This window comes from Artemia franciscana, chromosome 3 (assembly GCF_032884065.1).
Source record: "Artemia franciscana chromosome 3, ASM3288406v1, whole genome shotgun sequence".
In the NCBI taxonomy this organism is placed as follows: Eukaryota; Metazoa; Arthropoda; class Branchiopoda; order Anostraca; family Artemiidae; genus Artemia; species Artemia franciscana.
In genome coordinates, this window is record NC_088865.1 from 31487366 (window position 1) to 31514476 (window position 27111).

The 27111-nt window shown below is 33.9% G+C and overlaps 2 protein-coding genes across 7 annotated transcripts in view; both read right to left on the reverse strand.

Annotated features, from left to right (window-relative positions):
- The window catches only part of LOC136025165 (probable ATP-dependent RNA helicase vasa-like), a 32678-nt gene extending 13960 nt beyond the window's left edge, over positions 1-18718 (reverse strand). For 2 of the 3 annotated variants that reach the window (XM_065700926.1, XM_065700927.1), the window contains exon 1: positions 18523-18716. In XM_065700926.1, coding sequence (XP_065556998.1) covers positions 18523-18564 — 42 coding nt within the window. In that variant the 5' untranslated portion in view covers positions 18565-18716. Of the gene's footprint in view, positions 1-18522 lie in introns of all 3 variants that reach the window. The other variant, XM_065700928.1, reaches the window with a different exon arrangement.
- Positions 1-27111, reverse strand: part of LOC136025163 (uncharacterized) — a 489107-nt gene that overhangs the window by 43032 nt on the left and 418964 nt on the right. The window lies entirely within an intron of this gene.

A 27111-nucleotide genomic window follows, 5' to 3' on the forward strand; every position in this document is an offset into this window, starting at 1 on the left:
ATCTAAGAAGTTAAAACACACATTAGGTTTATTAAGCGTAAAATCATTAAGCTCATTTTTTTGAATATTTGATTGCATTGTGTAGGAATTTCCGCTGGTCAGTTCAACTGCATTGTCACTTTTCAAATATGTGTCATTAACAGCGGATTTCAACAATAAATTATCTTCGGTTGAAGCGAGGTCAGTATGATTAGGTTGCGTAACCTTTTTAAGCCCTTGAGAAAATTCTGGCGAAGGAAGTACACTAGCACTTGCTTGATGAACCGAATAATTTTGGTAATGAATATTTGCGGAAGTATCAGCTAAATGAGGAATTCTGGGCGGTGTAGGGGAATTTAAAGTATTTATAGCTTCAACAATTGCGAGCTGAAAACCGACTTTTAACAATTTGATTTCTTTGTCCTTGAAGAGATCACTATTCTGACGCTTGTAAAGATCAGACAAGCTATCATAAAGAAATTCGAGTTTAATAATTCGTTTCTTGAGATTGACGATTTCTGCATCTTTTTTTAGGCAATCTTCACAGGTATGGGGCTCAAGCACCCTAGCCTTTTTTGCATTGCACGTCAATTCATCTTTACTGGAGCAAGAAATTTGTGGGGTAATCTGGGGTTGATGGTAGGTGATAATTTTTGCAGAATCAATCGATCCAGGGGAACTACTTTTATCATTATTCGAACACGAGGTATGGATGGGGATTTAACAATACTAATTTGAACGATCACTTCCAGTTGATTATCATTGGAATAAGTTGAATTTTCTTCAATATAAATAAGGTGGGATTTTTTAACCTCGGGTGGCTGGATCACTTCAGGCTGGTTATCGTTGGTAATAATCTCGTCATTTACGACCATTGTTGATCGGCACTGTACGCATAACCATTTAGGGTTTTTTAGGCGACTACTTTTTGTGATGCCAGCACAAGCTGGGTGCAACCATGCATTGCACTTAGAACACTGGAACGACCCAGTTCCACATTTTCTGTAGCATACATTACAAGTATGGGACATTCTAGGCTAAGGAACAAAAACGAGACACAGACCTTGAATTGGAAACTATATCTTCAACTAAAACCTAAGTCGAATAATCATATTTTTTTTTTGTATATGATTACAATATCTGCCTCTAAGAAATAGAAGAGGAGGCACAGACAGGAGAAAAATTATTTTGCCTCCTCCCTCGGCCAGGGAAATCCAAGCGTGCTTTTTCATTCAAATTGAAGGTAGCAGTATCTTTTTGTTACAACTAATAAGAATCATAAGAGTTAAGCCAAACAACCATTACAGAAACAAAATATACAATATTCTTTTTTTAGCATCCAAATTTGTTTTGATGTTTCAATGTGTTTAACATGAAAAAATCATCAGAAACTAATTCGGGACTTAGAACCACATGAAAAAGAATTACAATAAATCAATAATAGATTTTGAAAAGATCTGAAATTGCACTTCCACGATGTATTCGTAAATCCTAATTTAAGTCGAAGATGGAGGGATATGTCAAGAGCTAAAGACGGCGAAAACATGTGAATCCATTTCGTATCAGCAAAGCAATATCAAGGGGGACACAAGGAAAAACGGAAAAACAAAATCATACGCGATGATCACTTACCTCAAATTCCGTAATTTTAATGGTATGACGGTATTATGGTATGCTTTTAATGGTAAAGCTTTCCAAGCAGATGGCAATAATAAGAAAAGGGGAATTAACATTAACCAACATTAAAAAAGCAGAGCAGAATAGATTAATTCATTTGGTATATACTGCTTCCCAAAAAATTGTTGCTGACCCTAACCTCTATTGTTGTTGACCCCTAATTCTATAGGATTCCTTTTCTGGATTTAGACTCTATACATCATTTGGAACTGATAACATAACTGCAATCCACTGTTTAAGCCTATAGATAACTCTGATCCTAACTTTAAAAGACAAGTTAATTACCTTATTTTTCACTTTGGAGCAAATATAAGGTCTATATGGTATCTGTTCTACTTTATGATAATGATGACAAAATTAGGGCGAAATTCAAATATGTACGTGGTAGAATGGAATGAGTAGTCCCGCACACATTTCCATGGCTAGATATTCCATTCTTTGTCATTTGGCAATGACATGGATGATAAAAACATCAGCAAAAAGAAATGACTAATGCATTAACACTGACATCAAGTACGCAAGAAAGTGTGACTTCCCTTAGAAGTTCTAGTTGTCAATAGGAGTCAATAGATATAATGGTAAAAATTTTGACTGGTGAAAACTCATACAAAAAAATTCAAGTTTGCCTGATTATTATCTAGCTTAAACCTACTGCCCTAAAAACTTCACAGCTCTACAATAGCATTTGTACCAAGAGAAATGCCCTTGGGACTCTAATCAATTTCTTAATTCTTATTATTATATTTTTTTAATGAAATTTTATAAAAAAAAAGCAGACCCAATTTCAAAAATGTAGTTCAAAATAACAATAACTAGTCATTCCTAAAAATATTGATACATTTTGATGATACATTTTATTCTAAAAAAAATAGAACTAAATAAATAAAAATAATCTGCCGAAATAGGCAAATATGTACAGTTTGCAAAAAGACTGTTCCACTGGCATTAATTTGAGCCTAATTGCCAGGTTGAACCAAACTGATTTTTTGGTTTCAGCCATATATTTTTATGGCTGAATGTATATCTAATACTTAGAATCAGATTGTTGTTAAGTACCTTTACAGAATTTAAATGCATACTGGGTTACCACAAAGGTAATATTGTAGGTTGTAAGATTTTAATGACAACCATAATTAAAATAGCGCTGTTGCGTAAGGCTGTTACAGTCAAGAAACACAGACATATTGGGCTGTTACAACTGTGAAACGGAAAACATTAGCGATTGTAACAGCCCAAGATCACACATCATAAATTCTCTTTGCATTGATTGGTGCAGATAGTTACGAGCTATGCGGTTCGTGAATATAACGAAATGAATTCGTCAAAACTTTCTAGTTGCGAAACTAACCTAGACCAAGCAACAACACAATAGATATTAGCATGGATCCAAGTTTTGAATTAGATATAACTTTTGATGATATTGATGTATTTTTAAATGAAATTTCACCTCAAATCAGTGATGAAGCTTCTTCAAAACAGTTCACCAAATTGCAAGTGTTTCATGAATATCCAAGATACAGTTACAAGATACAAGATACATGCCACAGTACTAATGCATTTTTAAATGAAATTTTACCTCAAATCAGCAATGAAGCCTCTTCAAAGGAATTCACTTAATTACGAGTGTTTAATGAATATCCAAGATACAGTTACAAGATACAAGATAGTACAACAGCAATAGTTGAGAAGAATGCAGGAAACAGCAAACAGACAAAACAGGAAAATTTGGCACCAAAGACAAAAAAGAAAAACAGTAAAATGGACAAAGACAACACAAAAAAATTGATTCAAAATCGAAAGGCTGCAAAAAAATTAAGGGACAAAAAAAGCTGAGAAATTAATTTTGGAGAAGCGAGTTTTAGATCTTTTGCAGGAAAATCAACAGATGGAAGAAACAATTAGAGCTCAATCTCTACAAATTCAACGTCTGAAAGATGAGGTCAGTATACTTAAAGGGACAAGGTAAGTAGACTTAAATACTGTTTACATTTCTTTTTGGGCAGAAGAAAAGATCAAAATTATGTGCTCAGGTATGAGAGAACTAGGAAATAAAAGGCTCCAAAATCCTTCTGGGGAGCTCATAGGTTTTATAAGAATTTTCTGCTTTAGATGCTAATATCCTTATAAAAAACAATATGTTTTCAGCTTCAAAGAAATTTACAGGATTGCAGATTGGAAAATTCTTGTTTTCTGAGTATCAAAATTACTTATTCTTTAAGCTAGCTTAAAATTTTTTGTAAGCTAGTTTTTTTATTATGCTTTATTTTTCTTGAAGATGGCCTCTGGCCTCAAAATAGGATATATATATATATATATATATATATATATATATATATATATATATATATATATATATATATATATATATATATATATATATATATCCTATTTTGAGGCCAAAGGCCATCTTCAAGAAAAACAAAGCATAATAAAAAAAACAAATGAATAGTTAAAACAAGATTTATATATTTTGTGTATATATATATATATATATATATATATATATATATATATATATATATATATATATATATATATATATATATATATATATATAAAAATAAGTTGTCTGTCTGTCTGTGGGTCTGTGGATCAGGTGACGTCATGTTTCGGCTGACGTCATGAAATTAGTTGCCGTCATTTTTGTTATGACACATTAAAACACATTAATTGTAAAACACATTAATTTGGTTAATAATATACCATTTAAAACACCAAAATGAAAATGCTGGAGTTGTCACTCGATGAGAGAGGGTGTCAGAACGGAGAATGAAGGTCCCAGGTTCAAATCCTGGTTAGGCTAAAAAAGGTAAAAAACTAAAAACTAAAAAAAAACTGAAAAAACTAAAAAAAGGCAAAAACTACAAAAAAAACTAAAAACTAATAAAAAAAAAGCCGAAAAACTAAAAAACTAAAGAAACTAAAAAAAGGAAAAAACTTAAAAAACTAAAAACTAAAAAAAACTAAAAAAAAGGAAAAATGAAAAATAGAAGAGAAAAAGAATACTAATAAAATTAAAAATAAAAATAAAAAAAAATAAAAAAGATAAAAAGCTAAAAAAAGGTAAAAACCAATAAAAAACTAAAAAGAAAAAAAGGTAAAAAACTAAAAAAAAATTCATCTAAAAAACTAAAAAAAAACTAAAAAACGTAAAAACTAAAAGAACTAAAAAAGTAAAAAAAAAAACTAAAAAAAGGAAAAAACTGAAAAATAAGCGGGATATAAAACAGGGGGATATAAATGACGACCGGGACACCGGGACATAAGGAATATAAATGAATCAGAAAATACAACTCATGTTTCCAAATGACGTCGTTTGGAGCCCAAATTGAAAATCCAGATCAATTTATGTCTACTTTCAAAGTAAAAGGGCAAATTTATCATAGAGCAGGGTCTCTTCTACCATTCTCAGGCGAGAATCATAAATTTTTACAATTGTACTTCATCAGTGATAGAAATTCTGAATTGAATGCACGTTGCGAAATTTCTCCCAACATTGAAAGGACAATCGTTTCCCAATTACAACATCTTTTCCACGAAAATAATAATTTAGTGCGTCTGTTCAAAACAGCCATCGATTTGATGCCTACTTATACGTATAAAATTGTTATTTCCGCTGACAAAACGCCTCCTGGCCAACATGTGCGTAGATACAATGCTCCAACTATCGACGAAGTGGCCATCGTTATGGTCGGTGATCAGTTTTTACCTCGAGATATTATTCTCAGGGTTTCCACCACACGTGCTACAACTAAAAATAGGCCTACCAATAATACTTTTAAGAAATATTAACCCACCAAAGCTTTGCTATGGCACTCGACCTGCCGTAAAAAAATTAATGGAAAACCTAATAGAGGCCACAATCTTGACAGGGCCTTTTGAGGGTGAGGCTGTTCTTATTCCTCGCATTCCCAAGATTCCAACGGATCTGCCTTTTCAATTTAAAAGATTGCAATTCCCAATTCGATTACCATTTGCAATCACCATTAACAAAGCTCAAGGTCAATCATTGGAAAAATGTGGTATAGATCTTAATACTGATTATTTTTCCCGTTGACAATTGTACGTTGCATGTTCGAGGGTCGGTAAACCTGACAATCTATTTATATGCAGCGACAATTGGACAGCGAAGAATGTTGTATATTCGCAAGTTTTACGCAGTTAATTTGTATTTTATCTATCAACGACGTCCACGAAATCAACAATATTGTTTTGAACAAGATTCGAGACCAGGCAGTCCTTTACAAGTCAGTCGACACAGTTTTGGAACCAAATGAAGCGGTTAATTATCCATCTGAATTTTTAAATTCCATAGATCCTTCAGGGTTTCCACCACACGTGCTATAACTAAAAATAGGCGTACCAATAATACTTTTAAGAAATATCAACCCACCAAAGCTTTGCAATGGCACGCGACTTGCCGTAAAAAAAAACAATGGAAAACCTAATAGAGGCCACAATCTTGACAGGGCCTTATGAGGGTGAGGCTGTTCTTATTCCTCGCATTCCCATGATTCCAACGGATCTGCTTTTTCAATTTAAAAGATTGCAATTCCCAATTCGATTAGTATTTGCAATCACCATTAACAAAGCTCAAGGTCAATCATTAGAAAAATGTGGTATAGATCTTAATCCTGATTGTTTTTCCCATGGACAATTGTACGTTGCATGTTCGAGGGTCGGTAAACCTGACAATGTATTTATATACAGCGACAATTGGACAGCGAAGAATGTTGTTTATTCGCAAGTTTTACGCAGTTAATTTGTATTGTATCTATCTATATAAAAACGAGTTATGTGGATGCATGTTTGTTTGTTTGTAAAAAGAGCGTTTGTATATGACGTCATTATTAGTACATACGGCTTTGCATATGCACAGACGATGGGAAAGCCAAGAATGTTGTTTATTCGTAATTTTTGCGTAGTTTGAAACACATATATAAATCTATCTATATTCACAGGTGGGACACAGGGACACAACTACAATGGCGCATAACTAATATGGCGCGTAACGACTTACGCGCGCGGGGGGGCTTGGGGGGGCGCGAAGCGCCCCACCAACTAGGTGTTGGGGTGGAACACCAGGAACCTCAAAGAAAAATTACAGACTGGGACACCCGGACACAAATCCCGACCGGGAATATAAATGACGACCGGGACGCAGGGACACAACTACAACGGGGACGCCGGGGGCACTGGCGGGATATATAATTGACGACTGAGACACAGGGATTGTTTGAATAGAAATTACAGACGGGGATACCGGGACACAAATGACGACCGGAACACTGGGACACAGGGAATATAAATGACAACCGGGACACTCAAAGAGAAAATACAAACTGGGACACCAGGACACAAATGACGACCGGGACACAGGGAATATAAATGCTATTTATATGCACAGACAATGGGACAGCGAAGAATGTTGTATATTCGCATGTTTTACGTAGTTAAAAATATATATTTATATCTATCTCTAATCACAGGTGGGACACAGGGACACAGCTACAATGGCGCGTAACTAATATGGCGCGTAACGACTTACGCGCACGGGGGGGCTTGGGGGGGCGCGAAGCGCCCCACCAACTAGGTGTTGGGGTGGCGCGAAGCGCCACCCCAACAGCTAGTATATATATAAAAATAAGTTGTCTGTCTGTGTGTCTGTCGGTGGATCAGGTGACGTCATGTTTCTGTGTCAGCTGACGTCATGAAGTTAGTTGTCGTCATTTTTGCTATGACGGTGACGTCATTAAAGATATTTAAGACATATATGTTCACGTAGAAATCTATTAATGTTTAAGTTTAAAATGACTGATGAACTTACAATGGCAAAAGCCGATGAAGATGCTCAAAGAGTCTATGCCAAAAAACTTGCTGCTGATAGAGAAAGTCAAAAAAGAAAGCGTGCCGAGGAATCAAAAGAACAGCAAGGAAACAGGCTTGAGGCTAAAGAACGCAAAACCGCACTGTTAGATGAAGATCCACCTGGACAGCGAGAGTCAAAACATATCAAAACTGAAAATGATAGCGATGATGATTGGGTTTGGGATTTTGACTGGGATAAGGTCATCAATGCCTACCAGATTTTAGTTAAAAAAAACAAAGGTTCGGCGATATGTATTTCATAGTGAAGCTGAAAAATAAAGAAGAAAAAGAAAACTGAAAAAAGAAAAAATGTAAAAAACTAAAAAATACTAAAAAGAAAAAACACTCAAAGAGAAATTACAGACCGGGACACAAATGACGACCGGGACAGAGGGAATATAAATAACGACCGGGACACTCAAAGAGAAATCACAGACTGGGATACCGGGACACAAATGACGGCCGGGACACAGGGAATATAAATGACGACCAGGACACAGGTATTTAAGAATATCGTTCAAAGACAAATTTTTAATTGTAAGAAGACCGTTTAAAGAGAAATTTCTAATTGTAAAATGACTGAAGAACCTACAATGGCAACGGTACCACCATCGAAGTAGATAACCAGTGGGTTGTTCCATATTCCCCATTAGTGCGAAACGTCAACCCCAAGTCAAATTCGTGCATTGTTTGGCATCATTTTAACAACTTGCTCTCCATCAGCTCCTACAGAGTTATGGGAAAAATATAAGTCAAAAATGTCCGAAGATATACTCCATCGAAAACAGTTAGAGACGTCAGATATGACTTTTGATTTTACATCAGAAATTTATAACTACACTTTAGTTATTATAGAAGATTTGTGCGTACGCATGGAGAACAAACCTCTTCAGGATTTGGGAATGCCTTCACCTAACCGTATCGCTGTTGTTTCGACATGTGTAGAATTGGATCGTGAAAAAAGTACAGTACGAATGATGTATTGTCGTATGTACAAAATAACATTTCCAAGTTAACGTCGGAACAAAAAGACATTTATGATACGATAGACTCAATTTCAGGACGTATACAACTACCTGCTGATTTCTGTAATTTAGTGACGTCCAAAAATTAATTGATTGAAAAAGTATTTCCGAATATTCTAAAAAATTATAAAAATAATAAATGGCTAAGTGAAAGAGCGATTCTTGCACCCAAAAATATAGACGTCCACGAAATCAACAATATTGTTTTGACCAAGATTCGAGACCAGGCAGTCCTTTACAAGTCAGTCGACACAGTTTTGGAACCAAATGAAGCGGTTAATTATCCATCTGAATTTTTAAATTCCATAGATCTTTCAGGGTTTCCACCACACGTGCTACAACTAAAAATAGGCGTACCAATAATACTTTTAAGAAATATCAACCCACCAAAGCTTTGCAATGGCACGCGACTTGCCGTAAAAAAAAACAATGGAAAACCTAATAGAGGCCACAATCTTGACAGGGCCTTTTGAGGGTGAGGCTGTTCTTATTCCTCGCATTCCCATGATTCCAACGGATCTGCCTTTTCAATTTAAAAGATTGCAATTCCCAATTCGATTAGCATTTGCAATCACTATTAACAAAGCTCAAAGTCAATCATTAGAAAAATGTGGTATAGATCTTAATACTGATTGTTTTTCCCATGGACAATTGTGCGTTGCATGTTCGAGGGTCGGTAAACCTGACAATCTATTCATATGCAGCGACAATTGGACAGCAAAAAATGTTGTATATTCGCAAGTTTTACGCAGTTAATTTGTATTGTATCTACCTATCTATCTATCTATATAAAAACGAGTTGTGTGTATGCATGTTTGTTTGTTTGTAAAAAGAGCGTTTGCATATGACGTCATTATTAGTGCATACGGCTTTGTATATGCACAGACAATGCGAAAGCCAAGAATGTTGTATATTCGGAATTTTTACGTAGTTTAACTCCTGCAGACGAAATGAATGCTTGCCTGAAAAATTCTAATTTATGGTCACACGTAAAAATATTAAAATTAACTACAAATATGCGTGTCCGATTGCAAAACGATGACTCTGGTCAAACATTTTCAGATCAATTGCTGGCAATTGGAAACGGAAAGCTCCCAGTAGTGGGAAAGCCAAAAATGTTGTATATTCGCAATTTTTACGTAGTTTGAAACACATATATAAATCTATCTATATTCACAGGTGGGACACAGGGACACAACAACAATGGCGCGTAACTAATATGGCGCGTAACGACTTACGCGCGCGGGGGGGCTTGGGGGGGCACGAAGCGCCCCACCAACTAGGTGTTGGGGTGGCGCTTCGCGCCACCCCAACAGCTAGTATATATATATATATATATATATATATATATATATATATATATATATATATATATATATATATATATATATATATATATATATATATATATATATATATATATATATATATAGATCATGAAAAGAGAAATCACCAATGCAACAGCACAAACACAAAAAAAAGAAAAAAAAAGAGAGAGACAGAAGGAGAAAAGGAAGACTGTTTTCCTAAATTAGTGATTAATATAGACCAGCACTTGAAGGAGGCCTTAACCCTACTCATCCATACAATCACATAGGTCAAACAGCATAGCCATACACAATCAACCATAAAGAATAATCCATGGACAGGCAGTCATGTCGTCAATAAGTATAAGTCGTCATTTACCAAACAATAGAAAAAATAATATAGACAAATAATTCAGAGGCAACACCCAACACAAGGGCTCATCAGGAGAATACACTGGCCTATATAGGGTTTCGCCACTTTAAATTCTCTACCCAGCACAGTGTTGTGGCTACCACATAATATCCATGGCATCCCCGTGTGAGTTATCACCCCCAAAATACATGCCTATGAAAGAAAAAAAAAACAGCAAATGTAAAACAACCAAGTAAAACCAAAACAAGGTTATCCTGTTAATATATCCCTCTTTTTAGCAACAATAGGTAAACTAAATATTATAAATTTTACCAAATCACAAATATTAACATATTGCAAAAAACCTGAATGAACTAAACAATTATAGAATTCATCTTTACCATGTGGCTAATTTTTAAAAATCCGCTCAATTAGAAACACAATTCAAAATAAATGGCGCTGCGACAACATTTCTCGAACCTCCGAAATTAGTTGAAAATTTCTTTAAGTATTTCTAGATAATCCTTTTGATATTTATTTAAAAGTTCGTTATAATGAAAACTAAATTTTTTAAATTGCCAAGTTAATTTATTTGCAGAAAAACCTCTTGATATCAATTTTTGGCTTAAGATTTTACATCTATTTTTAAAATCAATATAATTACTACAAATCCTTGCATAACGAAGTAACTGTGAGAAAAACGCTGAATATGTGATATTTGAGTGTATATTACTTTCAAGGTATGGGAAACTAATCACTTCAAAATCAAAATCATCCGTTTTATTATACATTTTAAAACTTAATTTATTATTATCACAAATATTAATATTTAAATCTAAGAAATGATCTTCATGACCAGCGCCATGACTAGGCTCAAGAATAAGCTCTGATGGATATATATTTTTAGAAATATCAATGAAATCCTTACAATTTAAGACCAAAATATCATCTAAATATCTTTTATTATTTGACAAAGCATGTTTTAAATTCATTGGATTATTCTTATCCATCATATATTTATATTCTAGTTGACTTAAAAACAAGTCAGCTATAAATGGGCTGGCATTCCCCCCCCCCATGGGAATTCCCACAATTTGCTTGTACAAATCACCCCTAAATCTTATATAAGTATTGTATAAAACAAATTCTAATAACTCAAAAATCATATCCAAGCTGTAGCATCTCAAGTTAACTGTAGTATTAAAGCAATTTGTCCATATAGCTTTTTTATTATAAGTGTCTATTTTTAAGAACCTTTCACTAGACAAGAGGAAAGATTTCTTGATAACAGTTTTTAAATTATCTAACACTACATTAAGTGATAAATTAGTATACATTGTCGCAAAATCGAAAGACTCAATTCTTTTAGCTGAAACCATTGTTAAAGAATCTATCACCTGCAGTGAATTATTAACACTCCAATATGGATTAAAGTTCGAAAATTTTTTAATACCAGAACAATAGGTTTTAAGTTTATTTACAATTTCCTTTAAAATCAAAGAGAGGTCAGTAGCAGCAATGGGGGTTGGACATTTTGCTGCTCCAGCAATAAACCGTGGTTCAGGGGGATTCTTATGAAATTTTACAGTCCAATATAGGAAAGGGAACTTTTTATCATTGTCATTTATTTTAATATTAAAATTTTTAAAAAGTATTTCTTCAGTCTTTTCAATTAAATTATCATCCTCTATATTTACCTTTTCGTAAACATTAGTTGTGCATAACTCCCTTTTTAAGATATCACAATACAGCTTCTGACAAATTGTGGCAAAATTATTATTAGCTTTATCCACTGGCACAATTACAAATTCATTCTTTAGATTAGCAATTGCTTGTTTAATCTTCGCATTATAAAATAATGATTTAATGTTACTATTTTTTAAGTTAGAATATATTTTATTTCTTATTCTACTAATAATTAAATTCTTCCAACTTTGAAAACTCTCTTTATTTTTATTCTCTTTCTTACACCACTTATCAATAAATAAATCAAAATCATTTTCCAAGTCATCAAGAACACTCGATGGTTTCAGATGATGAGAAAGACGGAAATTAGCCCCTTTATTCATTATAATTTGAAGATCATCTTGCTTTATTATTGACAAGTCCCCTGTTATAACATGTTTGTAAGTAGGATTTACAAATGGGCCAAGTTGCTTACAATTACAAACAGGTTTCCAATTTATATCACTATCTACTCTTTTTAGTATTAAATTATAATTAAAAATAATTTGCCCAATAGTTTTTGAAAATTTATAAGTTAAAACTAGACCATCATTATAATTCAAATTTCTAGGAAGGGCCTGTTTCACATGCCGCTGATTTAAAATTTCTGGTAAATTAATATCTTCAATCTGCTTACAAGTAAAATTAATAGGTAAATATAATCTGTTATCCTTATTACTAATCTTATCGAACTTTTTCTTTTTTGAAATAAATTTTGTTTTAGTTAGAATGCAAATTGTATCACATATTACTTTAAAATTATAATCAAGAGCTGTATTATTCTTAACAATCCAGAAAAGTTTGATTAAATTCCTCTTGGATAAATTATTTAGACATTTTATTACAGAAATCATACCCCTAGATTCAAGTAGCTGGCATAGATCTATAGAAAGCATATGTACATCTAATTCATATTTTCTATTATTTTTCCTATGTCCTCTCGATCGTTTTTTACGTTTAGTAGGACAAGTAAAAGAAGGATGGTCCATAAAACCATCAATATATTTAACAACAACATGAGACATGTCACCATATTTTGCTACACGATCATTTAGCCCAAAAGGATAAGCTGTACCAAGAGTATGGATCCAGAAATCCTCCTGTTTACGTAGTCTATTATTCTTCTCTTCTTTATTTAAATTTTCTAATTCTAAATTTTCTAAAATTGTGACAGTTATATCTGATATGGAACATTTACCATTATTACAATGTTGAACTAGATAGTTATTAGTTTTTTCATTATTAACTGTTGTCTTATGTCCAGAAAATCTTTTATATATATTATTAGTTGTTTCCCCCACATATTGTAGGCAGCATTTATTACATTCTAATAGGTAAATTACATCGGTTGTTCTACAATTAACATTACCACGTAACCTGCATGCAAAATTTGTATTATACAATGTACTCTTAACAGAAGTCCGTGGGACAAAATGATCTTGGCAAAGAAAACAACAACTTTTACACTTACTAACTTTCAAAAAATCGTTCCGAGTTCCGAGGCTAATATTTGTGTTTTGTTGCATAAAAATTTATTGAAAATAAATCCAAAACAAACCAACATCCAAATCAAAATCCAACAATCAAAGTCCAAAAAACATGCCAAGGTCAATAGGTCAATAAATACATAAACAAAAACATGAAAGAACATGAAATTTGCATAAATACCATCTCACCAATAATTAACAATATCAGGTTAAAAACCTGGACCAGGGTAAAGGTCTGTCGGGGAGAAAACTAAAAAAAAAAATTTCTCCACCAGCACTGGATCCAACCTGGAATAATATCATGAAAAGAGAAATCACAAATGCAACAGCACAAACACAAAAAAAAGAAAAAAAAGAGAGACAGAAGGGGAAAAGGAAGACTGTTTTCCTAAATTAGTGATTAATATAGACCAGCACTTGAATGAGGCCTTAACCCTACTCATCCATATAATCACATAGGTCAAACAGCATAGCCATACACAATCAACCATAAAGAATAATCCATGGACAGGCAGTCATGTCGTCAATAAGTATAAGTCGTCATTTACCAAACAATAGAAAAAATAATATAGACAAATAATTCAGAGGCAACACCCAACACAAGGGCTCATCAGGAGAATACACTGGCCTATATAGGGTTTCGCCACTTTAAATTCTCTACCCAGCACAGTGTTGTGGCTACCACAGAATATCCATGGCATCCCGTGTCAGGTATCACCCCCAAAATACATGCCTATGAAAGAAAAAAAACAGCAAATGTAAAACAACCAAGTAATACCAAAACAAGCTTATCCTGTTAATATATCCCTCTTTTTAGCCACAATAGGTAAACTAAATATTATAAATTTTACCAAATCACAAATATTAATATATTGCAAAAAACCTGGATGAACTAAACAATTATAGAATTCATCTTTACCATGTGGCTAATTTTTAAAAATCCGCTCAATTAGAAACACAATTCAAAATAAATGGCGCTAAGACAACATTTCTCGAACCTCCGAAATTAGTTGAAAATTTCTTTAAGTATTTCTAGATAATTCTTTTGATATTTATTTAAAAGTTCGTTATAATGAAAACTAATTTTTTTAAATTGCCAAGTTAATTTATTTGCAGATAAACCTCTTGATATCAATTTTTGGCTTAAGATTTTACATCTATTTTTAAAATCAATATAATTACTACAAATCCCTGCATAACGAAGTAACTGTGAGAAAAACGCTGAATATGTGATATTTGAGTGTATATTACTTTCAGGGAACGGGAAACTAATCACTTCAAAATCAAAATCATCTGTTTTATTATACATTTTAAAACTCAATTTATTATTATCACAAATATTAATATTTAAATCTAAGAAATGATCTTCATGACCAGCGCCATGACTAGGCTCAAGAATAAGCTCTGATGGATATATTTTTTTAGAAATATCAATGAAATCCTTACAATTTAAGACCAAAATATCATCTAAATATCTTTTATTATTTGACAAAGCATGTTTTAAATTAATTGGATTATTCTTATCCATCATATATTTATATTCTAGTTGACTTAAAAACAAGTCAGCTGCAAATGGGCTGGCATTCCCCCCCCATGGGAATTCCCACAATTTGCTTGTACAAATCACCCCCAAATCTTATATAAGTATTGTATAAAACAAATTCTAATAACTCAAAAATCATATCCAAGCTGTAACATCTCAAGTTAACTGTAGTATTAAAGCAATTTGTCCATATAGCTTTTTTATTATAAGTGTCTATTTTTAAGAACCTTTTACTAGATAAGAGGAAAGATTTCTTGATAACAGTTTTTAAATTATCTAACACTACATTAAGTGATAAATTAGTATACATTGTTGCAAAATCGAAAGACTCAATTCTTTTAGCTGAAACCATTGTTAAAGAATCTATCACCTGCAGTGAATTATTAACACTCCAATATGGATTAAAGTTCGAAAATTTTTTAATACCAGAACAATAGGTTTTAAGTTTATTTACAATATCCTTTAAAATTAAAGAGAGGTCAGTAGCAGCAATGCGGGTTGGACATTTAGCTGCTCCAGCAATAAACCGTGGTTCAGGGGGATTCTTATGAAATTTTACAGTCCAATATAGGAAAGGGAACTTTTTATCATTGTCATTTATTTTAATGTTAAAATTTTTAAAAAGTATTTCTTCAGTCTTTTCAATTAAATTCTCATCCTCTATATTTACCTTTTTGTAAACATTAGTTGTGCATAACTCCCTTTTTAAGATATCACAATACAGCTTCTGACAAATTATGGCAAAATTATTATTAGCTTTATCCACTGGCACATTTACAAATTCATTCTTTAGATTAGCAATTGCTTGTTTAATCTTTGCATTATATATATATAATGATATATATATATATATATATATATATATAAATATATATATATATATATATATATATATAAATATATATATATATATATATATATATATATATATATATATATGTATATATATATAGAAAGAGAGAGAGAGAAATAACATCTTCCCAGTTCTTTTTTGGCATAGAAAATGTTAATTTTAGCAAAACCAGGCAACATGAGCAAAGATAGCCTCTTTGTGATACCCCTGTTAGCTAAGCAGATAATACTCACTTCAAAATCAGTGAGGGGGACTTGGGAGCTAGTTAAAACTACCAAAATATGAGGGAGTCTGCCCCTTCTTCAACTTTTGGTCTTTATACTAAAATCTTAATGTCTTTTAAAACTACCAGGGTACTTGTGTTTGAGCAGTCTCTCACACAGAATTGACAAAAAGTGAAGCCCCCTATGGAGAATAACTTCTACTTGTTTTAAGTTTTAATGTTGGGGAGATTTTCTTTATTTAATATAAATCAAAATAAAACTACCTATTTAACATATTTTTCTACAAACCAATAAGATCAATGGGGGAAAAAAAATAAAAAAAAGAGGTGTGGCGTTGTTTTTATAAATTTACATAATACTAAAAGGTTGGCAATAGTCTGATATTTGGCTACATATTAACCATACCTCCATCAGGAGTGTGGGAGGAACAGGAAACTTAAAAGAGTTCTATAAATTATACAGCTAAAAACTACTGATGAGTTATGCACTGTGTTCATTTCAGGAGGGGACGGGCTTTACTGATATGATACTGGCTTTACTGATGACAAAAATAGCAAGATAAACTTTCAGAAAAAACCTACACAAAATCTTTCCCAATCCATTTTTAGGGAAGATTGTAGGCTTAAAAATATTGAAGATAGGACAATACAAAACTGTCAAATCAGACAAGCTAGAAATGAAAGCCATGAAGAATAGAACAAACAAACATTGAATCAACCAAAAAGACACATTAATTATAGTAATGCTCCTCATTTTGTCAATAATAGAGGTTAAGATTACAAAAATCTTTTGTTTATCATGTCAGCCTTTCAACTTTTTGTTTAATGAAACAAACCATTCTGTTAGAAATTATATTAGAATTGAGGTATTGTGTTGAATTGAACCTGCCTCCTTTTGTATTCTAATTTATAATTTTCAATGCAATTGATTTATACTTGGATTTGTCAAATGAAAAAAAAAAATGAATCTACAAAGAAATAAGAAAGGTTAGTAAAAGAACAAAGAGGAGGTACATGGTTTATCTCCCCTTAGGTTTTTTGCCCCCCCCCCCCCAAATTTCTTAATGTAATGAAATTAAAAAGAATAATAAAAAACAAAGAGTGTAAGCCAAAACTGATTATTTATCCTGCACCCCATATTGGAAGAGGGAGAAAACCATCTTGGCTGATTCCAGAGAAATCCTTTATGATAAAACAAGAGTATACACATCATTTTTTCAATAAGAATTAAGACACTGTAATTAGAATTGGAACTAAAAACAATTAATTAAGTCATTAAAATAACTAATAATCATTAAATATCACTATTTTAAACAATAAATGCAGTTATATTCTTGTTGAATTGCATCAAATATTGCATTACAAAACTAAATCCTTGGTTATGCTCACTGGGTCTCTGATAGATCTTGTTAAAGAATAAAGTCTATTGTTTTTTTAGTTGTATTGTAAGTTTTTAGCTCCCAACATGCAGGCAGGATTAAATAGGCTAGAACAGAGTATTTTGTAAGACAGTATTATACTGTCTAACTGTTTTGTAAGGCAGTTAGACCTTATCAGGATCACCTAGGATCTCTGAGACTTCCAACCCTCACCTATCAAAGATATAGAGGAGATGTGATCATGGCACGCAAAATTTTCAAATCCAGTCACCTGAACCAGATCTTCACCCCCTCTTTGGCTAACAATTCAAGAGGTCACAGTCTTAAGCTTCACCTGCCTGGATGTCAGAGAAGGGAATGACGTGGTTTCTTTTCCATTTGGGTGGTCCCCCTCTGGAATAGCCTATCCGAGTCTACCATCCAAGCTGAGACACCCCACTTCTTCAAGGCTGGAGTCGACAGGGACTGGGAGAGGGCCGAGTGGAGGCTGGACTGGGAAGCTAAGCCAACATAATTACATCACTCACCACCAGCAAGAACTACAGGAGGATCTACCACCTTATCTTGCTGGCAAATGTGATTTAAGGTAATTTAAGTTTAGTTTCTCTCTCCATTTTACTGCATAGATCCTTGAAGAAAATTGCGAGAATCACCCCCCTCTGATAAGTAAATCTCATAAATATATTTGACTTAAAACTTCAGTGTTGTTTTTGGGAGGAAGACTCTTTAGATTAACCAGATTCAAAGACCAATGAGGGGAGGGCATCAAGTAGGTATATCCTGATAAAAGCATATCTTAAAGTATTGCAGTTTTACCTAGATAAACCTAATTCCCTTGCCCTCATTTGTTTTTTATTAGGACTACAGTTTACTATACTGTAGAAGTATTAAGCAATGATTAGGCAGTGCATAGCCTAATTACAGATTTTGATGGAATTAAATAAATAAAATAATATGAATGATAACAAAATAATATATAAAATAATATAAATAATGTTAATTTATATATAAATGATAAATTCATACAAAAGGTTAAATAAAAGTCATAAAATAATTAAAGATAATGAACAAAGTAAAAACTAATCATAAGACCAAAAAAAATACCTCAGGCAATAGTTTGCTGAGCTTGATAGTTGGCTTCATCATTCCAATATACTTAGTCTTTTGGCAGTTTCATCCAGTTATCATTTTTTTACACTCTTTACACTGGATTTTACATTCTCTACAATTTTCACAACTTTACCACCATCAACACCCCGATTTCTTTAACCAAACTAACACTTTTAACTACCACCACTAACATCATCTATATATTTTTCGTGAGGTTTATCCTTCGTCCTTTTGAAGTTTTTTTTTTTGTTTTTAAGGTCTCTTATCAGGTGTTTTTGTATCGTTAAAAATGGGATTTGCTCACTAGCACTGTAAGCAACAGGTTTTTAGACTTCTTCAACTTAATTTCTCTTATTCACTTCACGACTCACAAATATTTTAGAACTATAATCAACTGAAGGAGGCTAAGGGAGCAACTGATCAAAAGGAGGCTCATTCATTGTTGTCAAAGTTTGTGACTGAGGTACATGACCATCCATTTTATTGACATTTACCTTCTGACATTTTGCATTTTGTATTTTCACATTGTTTTGTACAACGTGCACTGGAGAGCCAACAATACTTGGATTCACAATTGAAAGATATTTGTGTGAAATCTGCTCATATATTTGTGCTGGGAGTGTTGAATTTTATTCAACAATAAAAACTGAAGTTAAAAGCTTTCAAAAAAAAAGAATTGCAAATGCTTATTTTAAACCCGTTTTATGCCTGACTATTTAAGACTAAGAATTTGAGTCAATAAAACAGAAACAAGCAATTTATATGCTCTTAATTATGAAGCCAAAAAGTACAGAAATTAAGACTATTAATGGAAGTATTTCAAAATACTTTTTGTTGAAAATAGCTGAAAAGGCATAGAATTTTTAATGCAAAAATCGGCCGTGTTTATTTGAAAATGCCAAAAATAAGAAACAGAAGAAAAAATAATTAAAAAAAAAATACGTATTAGCTTTAGTGGACATTGCACTTTGATCTAGAATGATCTTCCTGGAGAAGTTATCTCTAAAAGTTTTTCTGTTAGCTCTTTCAAAAGAAGGTTCATTAGTATATTAAAACCTTGATTAAGGACTAGTGACAAATATCTAACAATACTTTGGACCACAAATCTAGAAATAAAAAAAAAAATCATATACAATACATACCAAAAAAAAAGCAGGAGGTATTTAACACTATTAAAAGAGAAGCTGTGCAAAATATTTTTGTTTTTTTTTGTGCAAAAAAAAATCAATTCAATATTCTTTCAAGCCATTTTAATACACAAAGTAGTAATTAATTGCCACAAGCAAGTTTCAGATTAGTTTCCCTTTAAACGTGTTGCTTAATGAATGCAGTTCACGCCTAATATTCTTGATGACTCACCCTCTTTGCCTCGTCCCTGGAAGAGATGATGTTGACTAAGAAGAATTGTGGTGTAAATTTCCTAAATTTAGAGGAGGGGGGGAGTTCAAAGAAAATACCAAAAAAAGGTAACTTTCAATGAAAATATCCCCAAGACCAATGAGAGGGGTGGAATCGGGTGTACACTTTTCTATGCGATTTTTGGTGCCTCAAGAAATTTTTGATGCTTCTGAAAAGCAATCTTTCTTCTTAGAGCGTCTGTTTTAAAAATGTTTAAATGTTTCCCAAGAAAATGCTGTCTTTCTGTGAAAAACCAGCTTGTCATTTCTATACTCTTTAAACACTGGAAGACCTTTAATATAAAACAAAATATGTTACTGATGGTTTTGATATAACTAGGCAAATTTTCTAAAATGGGACAGGAAATGACACGTTAAAAATATCCACATCTTTCTCAAACTTTATTATATTTTCTGCAGATATTGCCATGTATTGATAGATCTGTATGTCTAAAGGTGGTGATTTCGAAAAAGCCCTAGTAGTCTAATAGAACATTTACAGCCAAAGATGTCATAACTGAATAAAGCAAATAAATATTTTCAACAGTTTCAAATCCACAAAAATTTAATACAAGGAATCCAGCACTGAAGAAAATACTACAGTGCAGTAAATAAACGATTAATAGCCCAATTCAAACTATTTCAGAAGATAGGTTACAGTATGCCATGGTTTCTTAAATCAAAATTCTTTTGAAGTTTACTAAATTGAAATGTAACCAAGTATTGAGCTTTCCAAGGCTTGTAGTAGCAAAAAAAAATATTTGAAAATATGGTAGATATATCCCCCTAGGATGGTAGATCTATCTACACTGTTCAATGAAAAGGTCATCTCCCATCCCTTAGATTTTTACTCCCATTCCAGATTAAAAAAAACAGCCTTTTTAGTATTTCGTTGGAAAAAAAACGAAAAATATACGAATTTCCCCCCGCTCCCCCACCTCCCAGATTTAATACATTTTGCCTCCTCAGCCCAACACTGAAATTTCTTGAATTGGCCCCATTGGCTGTCATACAAGGATAGTTATTCATACAAGGGTGGTTGTTCATACAAGGATGGTTCAACATGTAAGTCCCCATCATATCAGCAACGAATTGTGAAAAGGTAAAACAAAACAAAAACACAAAAGGGAAGGCGAAATCATGCACGGTGATGACTTACTTCAATTTCCATGACTTTAATGGCATGACGGGGGTTTTGATGATCATTTTTCAACAGGAGCGTACGCTCCAGCACTAGAAAAAAATTCAACCAATCAGATGTTTGTCATCTGAGGCCACTAGTAACAATTATTTAGTAATATGTCTCAAAAGGAAAGCAGCAGAAGGTTTTGTTACATAATTTTTCAAACGGTAACTCCTGTTATAATCATAGGCGAAAATTAAGACGTCTTAATAAAAAACTAAATTGGCCTAGTAAATGTAAGACAAAACTATTACTACTTATGCCCTTATTTTAAACTATTCCCATGCTTGCGTCAGAGCTCAAATTCCCCTAAGCTAATCCATGTTTCCTGTGAACAACGTAAGTTCTTTAAAAGCAAAAGCATAAAAAATTATGGAGTAGGGGAGGCAAAAGTATTTACTTCATGAACTTTTATTTTATTTTTTGTTTTAGGAAAATTTTCGCCAAAAATTTTCGGACAATTCAAGTCCGAGCAAGATTAGTGTCCCGTTCAACTGATACCCTGTAATTCCTTTGAAATTGTTTTGATAACTAAAAATATAAAAGAGTTCTTAATTTCGTGGGCACTAAATCAAACAGTTCGTGGTAACGAACTGTAGTAAGCAGTGACCCGGCTCAATAGTAAACGAAACTCTAAAAAACGGAATTTTGATGCTAAAACATATATCGAAAGAATCAGATTTTTATGCTGATTTTAAATATATAAGTTTCATCAAATTTAGTCTTTGTCATCAAAAGTTACGAGCCGTTGAAATAATGAAAATTATTACCTTAAAGTTCAGTTCTGATAATTCGGTTCGCCCTCTCTCTACAGAGGAAAAATGCTAATGCTTATGATGATAGAATAGCTGTAGCCTGAATTCTTAATATAGAGAAATAGGTATAATATTTCAAATCAGACAGTGGAGAATAACAATTTTTTTTACTATCAAAAATAAAATTTAGAATACGGATTCTGGCTCAACGCCCAGAAAGCTGTATCAACGGGAGAAAAAAAACATAGGCAGCGCTGTTGTTGGCACAATGTATTATTATTATTTAGTTAGTTTTTTTTTTTTTTTTTTTGGTTTGTTTGAGGCTAGGGCACTTTGTATGGAAGGAGTTGTCATAGAAACTTCAAGTAGGGCTCATTCGATTAGACATTGATATGGTTAGTGAGTCGAAAGTGATTAGAGGGCAACTAATCCCCCTCCTACGTCCATCCTTTCCCCAAATACATCCAATCAAAACTTTGAGATATCCATTTTGTTCAACGTAGTTGAAAGATGCAGAAAGAATGTCTTTCTGCATCTTGAATGCAAGGGTTGTAAGTTATACTCTTAGGGCATATAAAGTTTTTATAAAAAAAGGGTTTTAGAAACTTCAAGACGGGCTCATTCAACTGGAAATTTAGAAGATTAGTGCCCTTTTTACTAGTCGAAAGTGATCGGAGGGCCAATCCCCCCCATGCCAATCATTTTCCCAAACACTTCGAAGCAGAATGTTGAGATAGCCATTTTGTTCAACGTAGTTGAAAGTCTAGAAATTATGCATTTGAGGATGACAAACCATCCTCAGGACAAGGGTTATTAGATATGCCCTGGGGGTATATGATGTTTTCATAGAAAGCATGGTCATATAAACTTCCGAGGAGGCTCATTGGATTGGTAATCAGAAGCCCTAGTTTCCTTTTTAAGAGTCAAAGCAATCAGAGGGATTGCATTCCCCCCACGCCCATCATTTCCCCAAACACTTCCAATCAAAATGTTGAGATAACCATTTTGCTCAACGTAGTTGAAAGGTCCAGAAATTATCTCTTTGCGGATGGCAAACCACCCTCAGGGCAGGGGTTGTAAGTTATGCCCTGGAGGCATAAGTTTTTATAGAAAGTATAGTCATACAAACTTCAGGGGAGGCTCACTAGATTAGTAATCAGAAGCTCTAGTGTTCTTTTTAAGAGTCAAAGCGATCGGAGGGCAGCAACCCCCCACCCTCCCACACGCACACGTATTGTCTAAAAATGCATCTAAGGGAGATTTTGAGAAAGCTGTTTTATTCAAAATAGTTTGAATATCATATTACAAGGCTTTTGGGATTAAAACGAACACTCAGAGCCTGTGAGCAAGGGTTGTAAATTATGCCGTGGCGGCATTTCAGGTTTTTATGGAAGGGATGGTTGCATAAACTTTAGAACAGCCTCATTTGGTTGAAAATTGGAAGTTTTAGTTTCCCTTTAAGAGTCAAAAATGATGGAGAGTAGCCAGCCCTCCCCCTGACTACTCCTATTTACCAAACGAATTTTGTTAAAATTGTATGATAGCGATTTTGCTCAAAATAATCCAAAGAACATATAACACTAGCTCTAGGGTTGACAAAGCCCCCCAGTTCCCTTGGGATAGGGTTGTAAGCAATGCCCTGGTGGCATATAAAGTGTTTATAGAATATGTGGTCGTATAAACTTCAGATGGGGCTCATTTGATTTGAAACATGAAGTTATAGTGTTTTTAAGAGTCAACAGTGATTTGAGAGAAACCAGCCCCCCCCCCCCCCAGTCTTCATTTCCCCAAAGACATGCAATCAAAATTTGGTGATAGAAATATTGTTTATTGTAGAAGAAGGGTCTTGAAATTTTGTTTTTGTGGAAGGCATCCCCGCCCCCAAAGCTCTCAGGGTGAGGGTTGTCAGTTATGCACCGGGGGCGTTTAAGGTTTTTTATATGAATGGTGGTCATATATACTTCGGAGGGGACTCCTCGGATTGTTAATAAGAATGTCTAGTGCCCTTTTTAACAGTCAAAGTGATCAGAGGGCAGCTACCCCCCCTCCCCCCCCCCCGATACATCGTGTTTTCCCAAAATACATCGAATGAAAGATTTTGAGACAGTCATTTTATTCAAAATAGTCCAAAGATCATATAACAAGGCTTTTGGGGTTGATACAAGCCACCAGAGCCTAAGGGTAAGGGTTATGAGTTATGCCGCGGGGCATTTAAGCTTTTTATGGAAGGAATGGTTGTTTAACTTTAGAAGAGGCTCATTTGGAAATTGGAAGTTCTAGCTCTTTTTTAAGCGTGAAAAGTGATGGAAGGTATTTAGTTCCCCCTCCCCGACAACCCCTCTTTCCACCAAGCGCTTCTGATTCAAATTATGAGATAGCGATTTTGTTCAAAATAGTCCAACGAGCTTATAATAATGCTTCTAGGGTTGACACAACTCCCCAAATTCCTGGGGATAGGATTGTAAGCTATGCCATGAGGGCATATAAGGTTTTTGTGGAATGGGCAGTTGTGTAAACTTCAGATGGGGCTCATTTCATTGAAATTGGAATTGATGGTGCCCATTTTAAGAGTCAAAGGGATTCGAAAGCACCCCCCCCTCGACGCTCATCATAGCCCTTAACACCTCTAATTAAAATTTGGAGATAACAATTTTGTTCATCGTAGTTGAAAGGTCCGGAAATTATGTCTGTGAGAAAGACAACCCCCCTACACCTCTCAAGGCAAGGGTTGTAAGTTATGCCCTGGTGGCATATAGCCTGAGGGCGAGGGTTGCAAGTTATGCCCCTGGGACATTCAAGGTTCTTATGGAAAGAATGGCTGTATAAACTTTAGAGGCGGCTCATTTGGTTCAAATTGGAAGTTCTAGTTCCCGTTTAAGAGTCAATAGTGATGTAGGTCAACTAGCCTTTCTCCCCTAACTACCCCTCTTTTCACCAAACACATCTGATTGAAATTGTGCGATGGCAATCCTGTTTAAAATAGTCCAAAGAACATATAACAATGCCTCCAGGGTTAGCACAGCCCCCCAAAGCCCTGGGGTAAGGGCTTTAAGTTATGCCCTAGGTGTATATAAGGTTTTTATGGAATGGATAGTCGTATTAAATTCAGATGGGGGTTATTTGATTTTAAATTGGAAGTTATAGTGCCCTTTTTAAGAGTCAAACTGATTTGAGAAACCAGCCCCCCTCCCCCCAACGCCAATCATTTCCCAAAACAAACATCCAAACAAAGTTTTGAGACCTCAATGTTTTCAGTATTGCTGAAAGGTTCAGTAATTATGCGTTTGGGGATGTCAACCCTGCCCCCTCCCAAGGCCTCGGGGCAAGGGCTGCAAGCTATGCAATTTGTTCATTGTTTACATATAGTATATGCTGTTGAGAAAAGGTGTGCATGTTTTACTTCTTCTTTCCCAAAATACGAAGGGCATTAAGATGGATCTGTCAGGGAATTAAATAAAAAACAAGTTTTTTTAAAGGAAAGTAAGGAGCGACATTAAAACTTAAAACGAACATAAATTACTCCGTATATGAAAGGGGCTTTTCCTCCTCAACGCCTCGCTCTTTACGCTAAAGTTTGACTCTTTCTCTTAACTCTACTTTTTAAAACAGTAAAAAACTTAAATTCAGCATTAAAATGCAATTCTTTTGATGTGACTGTTGGTATCAAAATTGGTATTGAATGGTAAAAAAAACTATTGGTATAATTTTTTGGAGTTTTGGTTACTATTGAGCCGGGTCGCTCCTTACTACAGCTCATTACCACGAACTGTTTAATGTTGAGTTGAGTGTTGAACTAAATTATAACATGTTATATGTATATGAGTTGTCGAAACGGTGTAACTCAGAAATCACCTAATATATTTATTTGGAATTTTCGGGAAATGATAAGGGAGATCATCCATTTACCAAAACTGCAATATTTGCACGCTACTACTACTACTACTGCTGCCACAAGTACTTTTGCTACTATCACTAAAACTACTGCTTCTGCAGCGAGTACTACTAAGGCTGAGGATATTGAAAAAAATCTGAGGGAAGGTTGAGGGGAAAGTTGAACCAAGTCAAAGCATACAATGTGTATACGGGCGTATCAGCATTATTTTTCGAACGGCTTATTACATGAAGAGGAAACTTCAGGAGCATCATGAGTGGGATGTTCAGTTGACTACTAATAATTATACACTGTTACTTCAACTACTGTTCCTACTAATACCTCTACTTCTATGATACTAGCACAATTAAGGCTACACGTATTAAGGTGAAAATTTGACAGAATATTGAGGGGTAATTTGAACTAAATTAAAACACAGTATGGGTATACAGATTCTCAAAAGGGCATATCTCAAGAATTGGTTTTGGGTATTAAGTTGAAACTTTCGGAGAATGCTTAAGGGGAATGTGGCAAAAGTGCACATCAACAATATTTTTGGAACGGCTTAACGTGTCAAGGTGAAACTTCCGGGGCATCATGAAAGCGATGTTCAACTGACCAAAAGGCAATATGCACATGCTACTACCGCTATTGATACTGCTGCTACTAATGGTACTGCTACTACTAATACAATACTGACACTGCAACTACTTCTACTACCCCCAGAACTACTGTAATAATAGTACTATTAAGGCTACGTTCACGAAGGAAAAATTTGAGAGAATATTGATGGCAGATTTGAACTAACAAAAGACAGTATGTGCATTTAGATTGTCAAAATAGCGTATTTACAGCATTGATTTGTGTATTAAGTTGGAACTCTCAGAGAATACTTAAAAGGGAATATCAATTGACGAAAAGTCAATATGGGTAAACTACTACTGCTGCAACATTTACTAGTTCTGCTACTGCTATTAATAATGCTCCAGCAACTGTTTCTATTGCAACTACTTATTAGGTTTAGATATTAAGATGAAAATTTCAACAAGTATATGAATATACAGGTTATCAAAAGAGTAAATCGATAATATCATAGCAATGTCTAACTGTGATAAGTTGAGTAGTTATACTACTGCTTTGACTACTATTACAACTAACGTAGGGGCATGAAGGTGAAAGTTTCAGAGACTATTTCTGAAAATTTCTGTTTTAAGAATGACAACCTTCTATTCGTATGTAGATTGTCAAAAGGGCATATTAGCAATATCTTAGGAACATTTTCGTGTGTAAAATTAAAACTTGCAACGCTTTACAACCCAAAAAGAACAGAAATTACAATAAATAACCGAGTCAAACTCAAAGAGCAGAAATTAACAT